Genomic DNA, 16,259 nt, shown 5'->3' on the forward strand with positions numbered 1-16,259 from the left:
AACCCATGGGTCTCTTGGGTAACCTTGCTTCTCCCATGCGTGTAACATGACCCCACCATCTAAGCCTGTTCGCCCTGACTGCTACATCTATAGAGTTCATCCCCAGTTTTCCTTTGATTTCCTCATTGTGGACACCCTCCTGCCATTGTTCCCATCTACTGGTACCTGCAATCATCCTAGCTACTTTCATATCCGTAACCTCAACCTTGTTGATAAGGTAACCTGAATCCACCCAGCTTTCGCTCCCATACAACAAAGTTGGTCGAAAATTGAACGGTGCAAACTTAGTCTTGGTACTGACTTCCTTCTTAAAGAAGGGAGTAGATCGTAGCTGAGCGCTCACTGCATTAGCTTTGCTACACCTCGCTTCCAGTTCTTTCACTATGTTGCCATCCTGTGAGAATATGCATCCTAAGTACTTGAAACCGTCCACCTGTTCTAACTTTGTTCCTCCTATTTGGCACTCAATCTGTTTATATTTCTTTCCCACTGACATTACTTTCGTTTTGGAGATGGTAATCTTCATACCATAGTCCTTACATTCCTGATCTAGCTCTGAAATATTACTTTGCAAACATTCAATCGAATCTGCCATCACAACTAAGTCATCCGCATATGCAAGACTGCTTATTTTGTGTTCACATATCTTAATCTCACCCAGCCAGTCTATTGTTTTCAACATATGATCCATAAATAATATGAACTATAGTGGAGACAGGTTGTAGCCTTGTCTTGCCCCTGAAACTACTCTGAACCATGAACTCAATTTACCGTCAACTCTAACTGCTGCCTGACTATCCATGTAAAGACCTTTAATTGCTTGCAAAAGTTTGCCTCCTATTCCATAATCTCGTAGAACAGACAATAACTTCCTCCTAGGAACCCGGTCATATGCCTTTTCTAGATCTATAAAGCATAGATACAATTCCCTGTTCCACTCATAACACTTCTTCATTATTTGTCGTAAAAAAATATATGTTGGCAACAATCAGAGCAAAATGCCTCGGACCCTAGAACTTAGAACTACTTAAACCTAACTAACCTAAGGACATCACACACAGCCATACCCGAGACAGGATTCGAACCTGCGACGGTATCGGTCGCGCGGTTCCAGACTGAAGCACCTAGAACCGCTCGGCCACTGGCTGTAACTTCCCACAAATGTGTAGGATAGTGTTTTTAATTTGTCTGTCGATCGGTTCACGTCGCTCGTTTCACTTCAGAGTGCGAAGTGATCACATAGGAATGCCTAAAACAAGTGTCTCCCGCCGAGTATGTGGATGTGCTGAGAGATTTCACCTGAAGCTACGCAGCCCACGTAACATAAATGTCATGCGTTTCTTTCTTCAAGACAATTTTCAGTCTGCAGGAGCAGCGAAGACACTCCTACAGCGTTTTCGATGGGAAGTGTTTGATCACCCGCAATACAGCCTTTAATTGGCTCCCTCCGTTGTTCACCTCTGCTCACATGAACCACTGCCTACAAAGATAACATCTTGGAAAAAAACAACGAAAGGCAGGCCAACATACAGAATTGGCGGAAACGACAGACGGCGAGGGTACTGCAAACTTTGTACAACACCACGACAAATCTCTAAGTCGGAGCGGCGACTACACTACTGGCCATTAAAATTGCTACACCAAGAAGAAATGCAGATGATAAACGGGTATTCATTGGACAAATATATTATACTAGAACTGACATGTCATTACATTTTCACTTAATTTGGGTGCATCTATCCTGAGAAATCAATACGCAGAACAACCACCTCAGGCTGTAATAACGGCCTTAAACGCTTGGTTATTGAGTCAAACAGAGCTTGTATGGAGTGTACAGGTATAGCGGCCCATGCAGCTTCGACACGATACCACAGTTCATCAAGAGTAGTGACTGGCGTATTGTCACGAGCCAGCTGCTCGGCCACCATTGACCATACGTTTTTAATTGGCGAGAGATCTGGAGAATGTGCTGGCCAGGGCAGCAGTCGAACATTTTCCGTATCCAGAAAGGCCGGTACAGGACCTGCAACATGCGGTCATGCATTATCCTGCTGAAATGTAGGGTTCCGCAGGGATCGAATGAAGGGTAGAGCCACAGGTCGTAAAACATCTCAAATGTAATGTCCACTGTTCAAAATGCCGTCAATGCGAACAAGAGGTGACCGAGACGTGTAACCAATGGCACCCCACACCATCACGCCGGGTGATACGCCAGTATGGCGATGACAAATACACGCTTCCAATGTGCGTTCACCGCGATGTCGCCAAACACGGATGCGACCATAATGATGCTGTAAACAGAACCTGGCTTCATCCGAAAAAATGACATTTTGCCATTTGTTCGCCCAGGTTCGTCGTTGAGTACACCATCGCAGGCCCTCCTGTCTGTGATGCAGCGTCAAGGGTAACCCCAGGCATGGTCTCCGAGCTGATGGTCCATGCTGCTGCAAACGTCGTCGAACTGTTCGTGCAGTTTGTTCTTGTCTTGTAAACGTCCCCATCTGTAGACTCAGGGATCGAGACGTGGCTGCACGATCCGTTACAGCCATTGGAATAAAATGCCTGTCATCTCCAATGCTAGTGAAACGAGGCCGTTGGGATCCAGCTCGGCGTTCCGTATTACCCTTCTGAACCCACCAATTCTATATACGCTTAACAGTCATTGGACCTCGACCATCGCGAACAGCAATGTCACGATACGATAAACCGCAATCGCGATAGGCTACAATCAGACCTTTATCAAAGTCGGAAACCCTGATGGTACGAATTTCTCCTCCTTACACGAAGCATCACAACAACGTTTCACCAGACAACGCCGATCAACTGCTGTTTGTATATGAGAAATCGGTTGGAATCTTTCCTCATGTCAGCACGTTGTAGGTGTCGCCACCAGCGCCAACCTTGTGTGAATGCTCTGAAAAGCTAATCATTTTGCATATCACAGCATCTTCTTCCTGTCGGTTAAATTTCGCGTCTGTAACACGTCGTCTTCGTGGTGTAGCAATTTTAATGGCCAGTAATATATTTAGAGAGGTAGCTGGAACGTGTGGCTAACTGTTAGCAATAATAAAAATTTCTGATTTTTACCGTGGTTTTCATTTCGCGACTTATCGGATCCGTACAGCCCTTGTAAATTTCTAAATCAGAGCCTACCACGACATGTCATACTTCACGAATGCAGCGTGTGCGGGCTGCGGGTGTGCCAAAGCCCGGCCCGTCACTCGGGTTTGCTCAGTCCTTCTAGGAAGAACACGGTATGGCGTGACATCTCATGTAGTTGTACGATGCGGCACTGTCTCTTCGGACATAGGTGCGATAGTTTTCAAAGTGCCAGCGCTTGTATTTCTCGCTATTTGCTTCAGGTTTAAAGGAAGTGTAAAGGAACAGTGTTTGTTGGAATGGCAATACACTCAAAACGAGGCAGTGTAGCGCCGAACTGTCACGACCATTTAAATACGAGTAGGAATTAAAACAATTTTTCGAAGATAAGAATGAAAATTCGCGGTGTCTATTACGCAATCGCATAATCGCCGGGCATCGCAGAAACGCCATAGAGCTGCTGCATTACACTACACTGTACAAGGAATTTCAAGATTTAGTTGGCTATGAAAGATAAAATAAGTTGTCAAGACTAAAAAGGTGTATGGTTCACAGCGAGCCCATATTAGTGTGGGTAGCCCACGAAAATCATTGTGTTTGTGCTGTTTGTATTGGTACGTATATACATGCCAGACGCTCTATCCATCTCAGTCACCGAGGACACAGAGGATAGTGTGACTGCAGGGACTCCTCTCGTGCGACCCACATTAGCAACTGATTGTGCTATATTCATAGTTCCCCCGCCCAGGCAAATGGCCGGTGAGCCTTAACTATATATACCGGGTGATCAAAAAGTCAGTATAAATTTGAAAACTTAATAAACCACGGTATAATGTAGATAGAAAGGTAAAAATTGACCCACATGCTTGGAATGGTATGGGGTTTTATTAGAACCAAAATGCAGGATGGCGCTCCACCCCATATTGCTAGACGCGTGACAGATCTCTTGCGCGCGTCGTTTGGTGATGATCGTGTGCTCAGCCGCCACTTTCGTCATGCTTGGCCTCCCAGGTCCCCAGACCTCAGTCTGTGCGATTATTGGCTTTGGGGCTACCTGAAGACGCAAGTGCATCGTGATCGACCGACATCTGCAGGGACGCTGAAAGACTACATCCGACGCCAATGCCCCAGCATAACTCCACACATGCTTTACAGTGCTGTTCACAACATTATTCCTCGACTACAGCTACTGTTGAGGAATTATGGTGCACATATTGAGCATTACCTGTAAAGAACATCATCTTTGCTTTGTCTTTCTTTGTTATGCTAATTATTGCTATTCTGATCACATGAAGCGCCATCTGTCGGACATTTTTTGAACTTTTGTATTTTTTGGTTCTAATAAAACCCCATGTCATTCCAAGCATCTGTGTCAATTTGTACCTCTCTATCTACATTATTCCGTGATTTATTCAAATTTTTAATTTTATACTGACTTTTTGATTACCCAGTACATATATGGAGATGGTATCTGAGATACCATCTTCATATATACAATTTGTTCTTATTTTCAGCCGATAACTAGCTGTAGCGGCCCGTCATTAAAAGCGAACTACAAAATAGCACTCAGAGGACCCAGATGTAATAAATCTGTCAGAGACGGCGAGTTCATAAAAGAGTGCATTGTTCAGGCAGCAGAGCTCGTGGCGGCACTGGAAGTACAAAAGTTTTCCGAAATCGTTTTGTCGCGACAAACAATAACTCGACGCATAACTGTCGTGGCATTGGACGCCTACAGACAGTTAACTGACAGTGCCAGCGAGTTCATCGTATCCTCAAATGCTTTGGACGAGTCGATCGACATTTCGGAGACGGCACAACTTGCGACTTATGTTCGTGCAGCCGACAGCACTTTGAACTTGACGGAAGAACTGTTAGATTCGGTGCCAATGAAAGACACAAGGAGGGGAATCGACTTGCTGAAAACGATTGAAAAGGCAATTGAAGCAGTTGGCCTGAATTGGAACATGTTGGTCTAGTTACCACCGAAGGACCGCCAGCAATGCGAGGGCCACAAAATGGACTCGTAGCGTCGTAGCACAAAAAACTACAACGATCAACACACAATTTGTACGGAATTCGGGAATCAAGAGGCACTTTGTGCTAAATTTGCAGGGATGGAGCACGTCATGAAACTGGTGATGCGAATAGTAAATTATCTAGTCACATCGGTTATTAGATCGTCATTTAAATACTTTTGATGGAACTGCAGGAACAGTATGAAGGTGTGATTTACTACAACAAAGTACGTTGGTTAACCCGAAGGAAATGCTTGGAACGATTTTTCGAGTTAAGACCTGCTATTGTTCAATTTACGAAAGAAAAGGGAAAACAGGAACTAACATTAGAAGATCCGGAATGAATTGCAGACCTCGCCTTTGTAATTGACTTGACTGCTCACTCGGCCACCAATAATCAGTGGCGGCTGCTGCTTAAGAGCACTTCAGCACGTGAATACCCTGACTTCCGACATCTTGTGGATTCATTGGTTGTTTTTCTTTGAATGCTGTTAAACGTAACTTAGATACTGCAAACTGAAAGATACTGCACTTGAGTCTGCCGTGCTACTCCGCCTCTAGACTCAGTGAAACTTGGCATCAGGGTAGCGAGCACACTTTACGCTGCGCACGTTTAAAGAGCTTTTGCGCAGTGGCAGCTCAGGTGACGTAATTGCCTTAAGGGCCAGATACAAACAAATTCGATGAAAAAAGAAGTGCACGGTTCACGATGTGGACAGATAGCCCTTGCCACCAGGTGGTAATACACTGCTGCAGTCTTTTATCACCGTTCGCTCAGCATAAATCCTCAGATATGCTAATTCACTCACTATATACTGTAGTAAAATTAGATCAGACGTCAGTATATGTTAAAGTTGTACTTACAGTAAACCTATTTTGTGGGTTTCTGAATGAGTTATAGTATGTGGCTATGAGTGTCATCATACAGTAATCCATTTGAGGCGCTGAGAATCGTAAGGGTCTAAAGCACACCCCTGTCGAACGTGAGACTGTAGCTTTTATTCATGCTTCTGAAATCCATTGATCTTATGGTGAGTCAGGTTTATCTGTGCTGTAGGCCCACATTTTATGTATGGAAATTCACGGAAAGTTGTATCACAGTTACTCTGATATTCACTTAAACCTGGGATCAACGGCGGTGTGGTTTAGGCCCTTATGGACCTCAGAGCCTCAACTGACCATGTTGGTAGACAATACTACTTCAGTTCAGTCATTTAGACAAAAGTCACTTCATGTTTGAAGTTGGTTGTTTACTGTTCGGGAATTGGCTTTCGAGTTATATCTGTTTTAAATGCCAACAGAAAAGTAAAGCTGTGAGGACAGGTCGTGAGTCGTACTTGGGGAGATCAGTCAGTAGAGCACTTGCCGCGAAAGGCAAAGGTCCAGAATTCGAGTCTCGGTCTGGCACACAGTTTTAATCTGCCGGGAAGTTTCATATCAGTGCACACTCCGCTGCACGGTGAAAATCTCATTCTGGGGACAGGAAACTAAATTACCAGAAAAGTTAGCCGCGAAGGAACTAGGGCGTCCAAGAACATTTCCCTTGATTGAGAGAGTGACGAAATCAAATAAACGTCACTACAAGTGGACGTTTAACAAGGAAGTGTACATTTACCACAAGTTTTTGTGTGGGTGCAACATAAGGAAATCTGATTTTCAGTCTGGAAGTAAATTCGTGAACAAACATATCTGTTAGGGATACTGTACATTTGTCAGAAAAAATGGAAAAACACTTCCACTTACACAAAAATCTGAAATGCAGGGTTGCGAAAGGTTACGCATTATTTCGTCACTGCCCTAAACTGTACTTAATTACGTACAATACAACAAAATTCCACAAAACTAGTTCTTTCTTTTGTCATAAAAGATTTGCATCTTATTAGTATTATTATTATTATTACTGTTATTATTGGCAGTGGCTGTACTCGTATAAACTTGTTAATAAGCGTAACTGTTATACAGCAGAGGCTATTAATTTCACTCTCTCAGATTTATCTGTATCTAAAAATTTGTGAACACCCAAATGTACACTCAGAAGCCGCCACTACCCGTAACAAGGCGTTGCAAGGAAAGAAGCAATTAATATCTGATTTAATGGGAAAGGTGGATGCATTTAAAATGAGAATTACATTGTAGGAGGGACAACTTCTGAAAAAGAACACCGCCCGATTCCCTAAGTCTCTGGTGTTATAGAAAATGCGCATTTTAAACGATTCATTTCGGTGTTGGAACAAACACAGCAAGACTATTCAAATAGTTTTCAGGACACTGCCAACGTCGTGTCTGTTTTGAGATATATTTGCCGTATCAGTTGAAAGCGCATCTCATTCATTTGCAAACGGATGTAATCGATCTACAGTGTAACTTTCCCGATTAAAAGACAAATGCTGTCACGTTAAAACTGTCCAGGAGTTGGACGAAGGTTCTCCTCGGGAAGAGTTTTTACGTCTCCATAACGAGGCTCCACGTTTGGACCAACTTGTATTTGCGAAAGGTTGTTTTCAATAATGGAACTAAACAAGTCACGATTACGTGGCAGTCTCAGTGACGACAATCTGATAACCTGCCTGCGCCTGTCAGTGTGCCGACACTTTATTATGTCTTCAGAGAAACAAAAGTAATTAGATAATGATGAACATTTTGTTTCGTTTCGTGACATATTATGTTGACAACTGTAGCCATGGCACTCTCGATAGAGAAGTGCTAGTAATATTTTTTCCTTTCAATAGTAGTTATGATAACTTATTTCATTCCTAACTGTATGCCTCAAAGACTATTTTTTGTCTTTATTTCTATACCGCAACTGAAATGTAAGAATTTTACACGGAACAAAGTGGCCCGCACAATATGACTGGTGTAATGTAGCTGCAAACTCAACTTTATTTTATTTGTATTTATAACTGTCTCTTGTACCAGTACTTAGTAACTGTATAATACCACACACCATGTCACATAACTTGAGTTTTTCGAACTTCCTAATAGGGCGTAATATGAAACCAAGCCGCATGCAAGCCGGTCTGTGTTCCTTGCGCAACTGCTCTGCCGTCTGAGCCGCGCGTTTGCAGTTCCCGCTCAGACAGCATAAAGTAATGGTGGGGGAAACGTGATCTGGCACGAGAGAGAGAGAGAGAGAGAGAGAGAGAGACCCGTATGCCAAAGCGCTGCCCGCGTGCTGTGTTACTGGCCGGCCCTGTTCTACGTCTTTCACCAACTTCGATATTGATGGCCCCAGGTTTGTATTAGATTTACCGTGATACCGGAAGAAAGCACTCAGTGACTGTCTGCTCAGATCTATCCCCTGCTTACCAAGAGAACTTGTCACATCGCAGTCGGGTTGTGATACCACGACGAGACAATGGGAGAAGGATAATATTCATACTAAATGGGAACGGTATTTGTCTACAAAATGGTGGCGACAGATTATCATTTTTTTTTTTTCGATCCTCAGACTGCTGGTCGGTTTGATTCGGCTGGCCACGAATACCTCTCATGTGATTACCTCTTCATCTCAGAATAGCATTTAACCCAAGTTTCTCTTTGTTGGCTGTGTTCCATTCTCTGTCTTCCCCTACATACTCTATACAACTCCGTGATATATCTTCGAAATTATTCTCTGATGTCTTAACACATGTCCTATCATATTGTCCCTTCTTCTTGTCATTTTCCTCCCCAAATCTCCGGAGAACTTCTTCATTCAACAGTCCACCTAATTTCCGACAGCCTTCTATAGGACCATATCTTACATGCTTCGATTCCTTTCCGGTTTTCCCATATATGATTTACTTCAATACTTTCCCAGGAATTTCTTCCTCGAGTGCTCATAAGTTTGATGATAGCAAACTTATTTTGACCAGGAAAACCCTTCGCTTTTGCTAGCATGCTTTTTATGTCCTGCTTGCTTCGTCCATCATGTTGTACTTTGCTTCCAAGATAGTAGAACTACTTCACTTCATCCTCTTCGTGGTCCTCGTGGTAGTTCATCGCTAATCTCATTTTTTTTCTAGGGTTTACTCTTAATCCACACCGTCTGCTCAATAGACTCTTCATTCCATTCAACAGATCCTACAGTTATTTCCTACTTTCACTTGGTACAGCAATACCATCAGCGAAACTCATCATTAATTTCCTTTCACCATGATTTTTAATCCTATTCCTCAACATCTCCTCTATTTATGTCATTGGTTCATCGATGTGTAAATTGACTAAGGATCAAAGACTACATCCTTACGTTTATACTGCCCCAAAGTGTGTCGCGGCAGTTTCGCATTTCTATTCTTTGTTAGTGAATAAAACAAGAATAAAATCCAACGATACTTCTTTTCAAATACCGCTTATGTGTTATAACAAAATAATAAGTTCAACTTTTGCTATGATCTGGATGCTTACAGTAGATCCACCACTCTGATAAAGGTTAATTTTATTAATATTGCGTTTATACTATAGTATAAAGAAAGCCTTAAGCAAATATATTCTTATACTCCCAAAATTTACACTACGTACGCCTCCAAACTGTTTAAATTATGGAATATGATAATTATCTCTAACTGCAAAAATCGCTTAATTTATACTAAATATTTATAATTTTTATTAATTATATCTAGTAAGTGGAATGATTTTCTTTTCTTTATTTACCGTATAATTAAGTGCCGGCCGGCGTGAACGAGCGGTCCTAGGCGCTACAGTCTGGAACCGTGCGACCGCTACGTCGCAGGTTCGAATCCTGCCTCGGGCGTGGATGTGTGTGATGTCCTTAGGTTAGTTAGGTTTAAGTAGTTCTAAGTTGTAGGGGACTCATGAACTCAGCAGTTAAGTCCCATAGTGCTCAGAGCCATTTGAACCAACCAATAATTAAGTACTACGACCGAGTGAGGTGGTGGAGTAGTTAGCACATTGGACTTGCATTCGGGAGGACAACAGTTCAAACCCGCGTCCGGGTATCCTTATTTAGGCCTTCCGTGATGCACTTAAATAGCTTCAGACAGATGCCAGAATGGTTCCGTCGAAAAGGCGCGGCCGACTTCCTTCCCCATCCTAATCCGATGGGACCGACGATCTCACTCTTTGATCCCCTCCCCAAAATCAACCAACCTAAATATTACACGCAATAGATCTTTTCCTAATAAGTACCTTTCAAATGGTTCAAATGGCTCTCAGCACTATGGGACTTAACATCTATGGTCATCAGTCCCCTAGAACTTAGAACTACTTAAACCTAACTAACCTAAGGACACCACACAACACCCAGTCATCACGAGGCAGAGAAAATCCCTGACCCAGCCGGGAATCGAACCCGGGAACCCGGGCGTGGGAAAAGTACCTTTCCTTTTTTTTCTCAGCTTATCAGTAACTCAGCAATATTGTACTACGCTAGAGATCACTCATGTTCACCACTCATTATTACTACTATCAAGAGACTTTTTAGTCAGTTTAAATGATATAAAGATACTTATTTGCTACAGCTTTACTCAAAATAATTTCGTTGAATACTCCCTTAAACTGATTTCGATTGTTAAAGATGTTTGTTACTTCAGTTCTCAAACATTTGCATGTATGTTTTGTAATTAATTTCGAATATTGCATTGCGATCGCAGACTTTCTACAATAACGTTTAAAAAATAATTTGGTTTTTTTTAAATCTGGCTTTCATTATCAAGCACAACGTCAGAACTACTTCTCTAGTGCTTTTACTTTTTCGAAAGTCAAACCGCTCACTATGTAAAAAATGAAAGCTTACACCTAGTTATAAATAGTATCAATAAGCGATTCATTTGAAGAAATTAAATGAAAGGTAAACCAAGCTCAACGCCACCTATCCAACACGGAACCTCTGTGTTGCAGACCTCTCCGTGGGCGTCATCAGCGTCTTGACTGACATTGTGTGGAGGATGACCGTCTCGTGGAATGCTGGCAACGCTGCCTGCAAAATCATTCGGTTCCTGCAGGTAAGCACATCCACAAGTTTCACGCGTGCTTCATTTTGCGGATGTTTTTTCTGCAATGTTTGTTCCATCCGCGCCAAGGATTCCTAGTAACGGCCGGTGCTCATTCACGGTTTGGGGATTATTCTGTTCTTATGCTGTGGCCTAGAGGAGGAAGAAAAGGAGGAGGAGTTGATTAGTGTTTGACGTTCAGTCGACAACGAGGTCATTAGAGACTAGGGAAGGATGGAGAAGGTCTTTCGAAGGAACCATTGCGGCATTTGCCATAAGCGATCAAGGAAAATCACGAAAAACCTAAATCAGGATGTACGGACAGGGATGAAACCTTCGTCTTCCCCAGCGGGCTTGGTGCTGTGGAGAGATGTGCATCCTGTAGACACAAGTGTCGATTTTCTTGAGGAAGATCGTGTACGTAATCTGTTCAAGAAACTCGTTTGACACTACATTTATTATTTAGGAACTTAAGTTAGTCCCCGAAACATGAGCGAAATAGAAATTACACATGAGCACTTCATTTTTCGGCCAAATTAATTTTAATGCAAGCCTTTCAAACAGTATTTTCATCATGGCAACGACAACAGCAATCGTTATGAAATTGTCTCGAACGAAAAACAGCTCACAGTTGCACTAAATTATGTTTATTTTGAACCTTGACCATGGTTTCTGCTATAATAATGTAGCCTTCTTCAGAAGTCATACACACTAATAAATATATATAATTTTACTTACGTTATTTTATTGCTCTTGACGCAGCCGCTGGGCTAAGGCATTTTTCATTTATTAATGTATATGAAGTCTGAAGAAGGCTATATTATTATAGCAGAAACCATGGTCAAGGTTTAAAATAAACATAATTTAGTGCAACTTTGGGCTGTTTTTCATTCGAGACAGTTTCAAACAGTGAGTGTTGATGGTCTCCGAGATGGTGGTGTTGACTGTTAGAAAGGACAGGAGCCCAGTTATACCTTGCTGGGAGGTAGTTGACGGTTAGAACCACCAAGCCAGTGGCAACCTAAGAGACAAAGGGTAATTTCCTTAGAACTCACTTGTAAGACGGACATATCTTTTTATAGGAAAGGCCGCTTATGGTGGCAATAGATAATAATACCCGTTTTGGAAGTATTTTCTTTCTGAGACAGAGCTTTTAAGCAGGACGCCGTAGTATCACTCAGGCTCACTTCTGCTGCTGTCCCAGAGTAGTCAACACATTGCGCCTGCAAAGTCCATGAAGGAGTATCTCGTAGTAGACCCCAGTTGGCATAAGTCTGCCTCTAAGACCTCAGGCACTTATAAGTAGTGAGAGCCTATGAAACTCGAGTACCGTTGGCGGAACTTAAATGACCGACGTGATTCACGGAATCGGAAACTAACTGCTGGCCGCCGTCTGCATAACACGGTGAGATGTGAAGGCTCACAAGCTGGGTAACACGCCATCAGTCTGCACTGTTGCTCCTCATTGCTATTGTATGGCTCTCTCTCGTTCGTCTCAACGCTATAGTAGCTCCCTTCACATCATTTTGTAACCTTTATTTTTAAATTATGCCTGATCACATGTGAATAGCCGGCCGCGGTGGTCGTGCGGTTCTAGCGCTGCAGTCCGGAACCACGGGACTGCTACGGTCGCAGGTTCGAATCCTGCCTCGGGCATAGATGTGTGTGACGTCCTTAGGTTAGTTAGGTTTAAGTAGTTCTAAGTTCTAGGGGACTGATGACCTAAGATGTTAAGTCCCATAGTGCTCAGAGCCATTTTGAACATGTGAAACGTGATACTGATTACTAGTGCACTCTTTCCTAGAGATTGTAGTGCTTAATATGTCATATTTTTACTCTTTGTTTCATCCAGATTAAACGACACGAACAGTTATTATCTTCTTCATACATACAGACTATAGATACGGACAGCTTTCTTATTTCACCGCAGGCAACTCGCATTCACCTTTTCGCTCTAGATGCCAAACTTTGAAAACATACAACAGACATTGCGTTTTATAAACTTTCCAATATCCCCCTGTAAAATGATTGTTTTCAATAATTCTACGTCATAAGTAATGAGAAGTAGAAGAAACGAGAACAGCGAAAAAGTTAACATGAGATTTGGAGATCACGAAGAAGACGAAGTTAAGGTATTCTGCTACCTAGACATCAAAATAACCCAAGATGGACGGAGCAAGGAGGAGATAAAAAGCAAACTAGCACTGGAAAAAAGCCGTTCCTGGCCAGAAGGCTGATGAATCAAAAACAGAAAAGGCATAAATTCACATTTTGGTTGATATTATAGTAAACAGTTATTTAATGCTTTCTTAAATAGCAATCATGGTAATGGTTTCGTAATAGCAATTCTAAATTTCTCAAACTTTGATCTTTGTGAAGCTTTGACAATTGTTTCTGGCTGCTGCTCTTCTGTACTATAACATTTCATCTTAGACAATTCTCTCTATTGTTCACCAACGGAGTGGAATTTCACATTTATATACTTGCTTAGAGTAATCAGTATCTTCGTTTTATCTTTTTCATAGCATTTTGACTGTCTGTATGAAGAACGGTCATCACTTCTCTTCTGGACATCTCCTGCAGTAGGATCTTGATGCGTTCTACTGCTTTGGTACATTCTGCTAAGGAGATGTATTCTGCTTCAGTTGAAGAAGTAGCTACAACACCTTGTTTCTTCATCTTCACTGTTTCACTGATAAGAGTTCCAAAAGCTTGAAATAAGGGCCACAATTTTTGTTTTGGTTGTATTGTATCTAATGACTAGTAGAAATATAGCGCTCAGCGGTAGCGGAGATACTGCCATGGAGGAAGAGAGCATACTGCACGCCAGCTGAGACATAGACATGGAAGGCATGTTGACACACAAAAAGAAACACCTCATTCTACAAAAAATTTCACATTGATAAAACCACGACGGAAAATAAATAGCTCAGAAACGACGAACCAAACTTACAAATCCAAAAGCCGTCCCCAACTTCCGCCTCGCACTTCACCCCCCCCCCCCCCCCCCACACGCCCCCAAAAAAAACCGTACAGCTTTATTGAACTCCCAACACATTTTTTGCAGCTCACACACACACACACACACACTCAATGTGTACTAAAAAACTGAATGTGTGATGTTCGTAGTACTTACAAACAACACCCACGAATAACAGATGAACACTAAAACAACACAGTGATGAATGCAAAACATGTAAATCCACAGTAAAATATCTACGGGAATGTATTGTGGAAAGTGAAGTGCAAAGACGCGACTGGAGCAAGAGGAAAAGTGCGATCCCAGATGCTGGAAAAATGAGAAGGGTGAAAAAGAAGCTTTTGCGACTACAACCTCCGTTCCACGAGGGTGGGGCCGTAGCAAGCTGGTTGCCGAGTAGAAACATACTGGTCCCATAAAATAAAATGTATGAAACACTGATTTATGAACACAAAAAAATTAAACCTTTTACAGGTAGAAAATACACCGCTAAATAAGACTTAACAGGTTATTTCAGAACATCAGTTGTTACCCTTTAGGAACTTTGCAGATGGCTTAAGGACCAATGATAATTGTCTTTCAATGTGAAGCCAAAATAATTTCAAGATTTAAGTAACTGCAATACAAGTATTTAAAAAAGTTTACATGTCAAGTTCATTCAAACAATTATTCTTGGCTACTGCACAGACGGCTCAATGCCCAGTAACAAGAGTCTTCCTCGGCAAATTTAAAATGAAATCAATCTTAAAGTGTTAATCAGTTGTGATATAGTTAAGATAAAAATCTTCTGAGTTTTAGATCGCATCATATTTCTTCTAACGATCAAATTTCGACACATCTGCTGACATCTTCATCAGAATCTTGTGGGTGTCCACTGTTGACTGAACACTCAATACAAATACAAACGGTTGACAAATGGTTAGAGGTCAAGACCAGTTAAATATCTATTCTTGATGAGTTCTGAAAAGACATAAGGCCCAGCGATTAAGACCTACCACAGTGACGTCATAATAATATGAAAGTGCCAAGACGTTGCAACAGGAGAGTAAACAGACCATTGTAGATCGATACTATCACTTCATGAAACCATTAATTGCATTTAGCAATTACAAAAACGGCTTAGGATTAAAAGACGACACTAATAATGTTAAAGCCAAATCGCATCTTAAAATATAAACTCTTACTTACAAAGGAACTTCAACAGCATTTTCAAGAAAATGAACGTGATAACTGTGTTAACTACCAGCGCCATGTAACAAGCTTCACAGTTGGTGACGGTATTTTAGGATTTGCCTGGAATTCGGTTAAAACAGAGGAAGCCCGCTAAAAACGCACAGTGATCTTTAAGGCACAAAAGCCAAGCAAAACCGTAGGCAGAACTTGTACAAAGGTCTGCTCTAGGCATTGTCGCTTAAATTTACTAAAAGGAAGAGGGGATGAATTTTAAAGAATACGTTTCCATCAAACCACATACAATTTAAAAAACTGAGAAAGGTGAGGCAAAGGCTTAACCTCAGGGGTAACAGATAAGTAAATAATGGCAGTAGCCGGGCAGGTAGACAGTATGGGGATGGCCCGTTACGCTGCACGCTCAGTAAACAAATAACACATGATTCAAATGGCTCTGAGCATTAACTTAACTTCTAAGGTCATCAGTCCCCTAGAACGTAGAACTACTTAAACCTAACTATCCTAAGGACATCACACACATCCATGCCCGAGGCAGGATTCTAACCTGCGACCGTAGCGGTCGCGCGGTTCCAGACTGTAGCGCCTAGAACCGCTCGGCCACACCATACCTATAATACAGGTGGCTAGTTCGGCTAACAGAGTGCTCACACGTCCTCGGTAAATTTGGACCTCCGACTGCCCGCTGCTTCCAGCAAGACCACCCTCCCATTGCTACCCGAGTATGGTCCTATATCCGAGCTTGCTTCTGCTAGACGCACCTCCACTGTCCAAACACCTCTGGCCTCCCAGCAACCGGCCAGGGACAAACATAAGGCAGGTGCACTCGATAATAGAATCCCTCAGCCATCACGTGCACGCACCACAGTCCTTCCCCCGTTAAGCTGGAGCATAAGGGATTGGGAGCAGCAAGGTGTGAGAAGATTCCCCAGCATCCCGATTCCCCGTGATGACCTTCAGCTGGCTGGTTAACTGACCAGTGGAGAGGTCCTGAAGAAGCTCACTTAGAACGTGATACGGGCACCTTGTATGGTCCCACAAATC

General features: G+C 42.3%; 1 protein-coding gene across 1 annotated transcript in view; it reads left to right on the top strand.

Annotated features, from left to right (window-relative positions):
- The window catches only part of LOC126284170 (cardioacceleratory peptide receptor-like), a 332,046-nt gene that overhangs the window by 198,736 nt on the left and 117,051 nt on the right, over positions 1 to 16,259 (top strand). The window contains exon 2 of the mRNA XM_049982900.1: positions 10,956 to 11,059. Within this exon, the coding sequence (XP_049838857.1) occupies positions 10,956 to 11,059 (104 nt within the window). The remainder of the gene's footprint in view (positions 1 to 10,955; positions 11,060 to 16,259) is intronic.

This window comes from Schistocerca gregaria, chromosome 8, assembly GCF_023897955.1.
Source record: "Schistocerca gregaria isolate iqSchGreg1 chromosome 8, iqSchGreg1.2, whole genome shotgun sequence".
Taxonomy (NCBI): domain Eukaryota; kingdom Metazoa; phylum Arthropoda; class Insecta; order Orthoptera; family Acrididae; genus Schistocerca; species Schistocerca gregaria.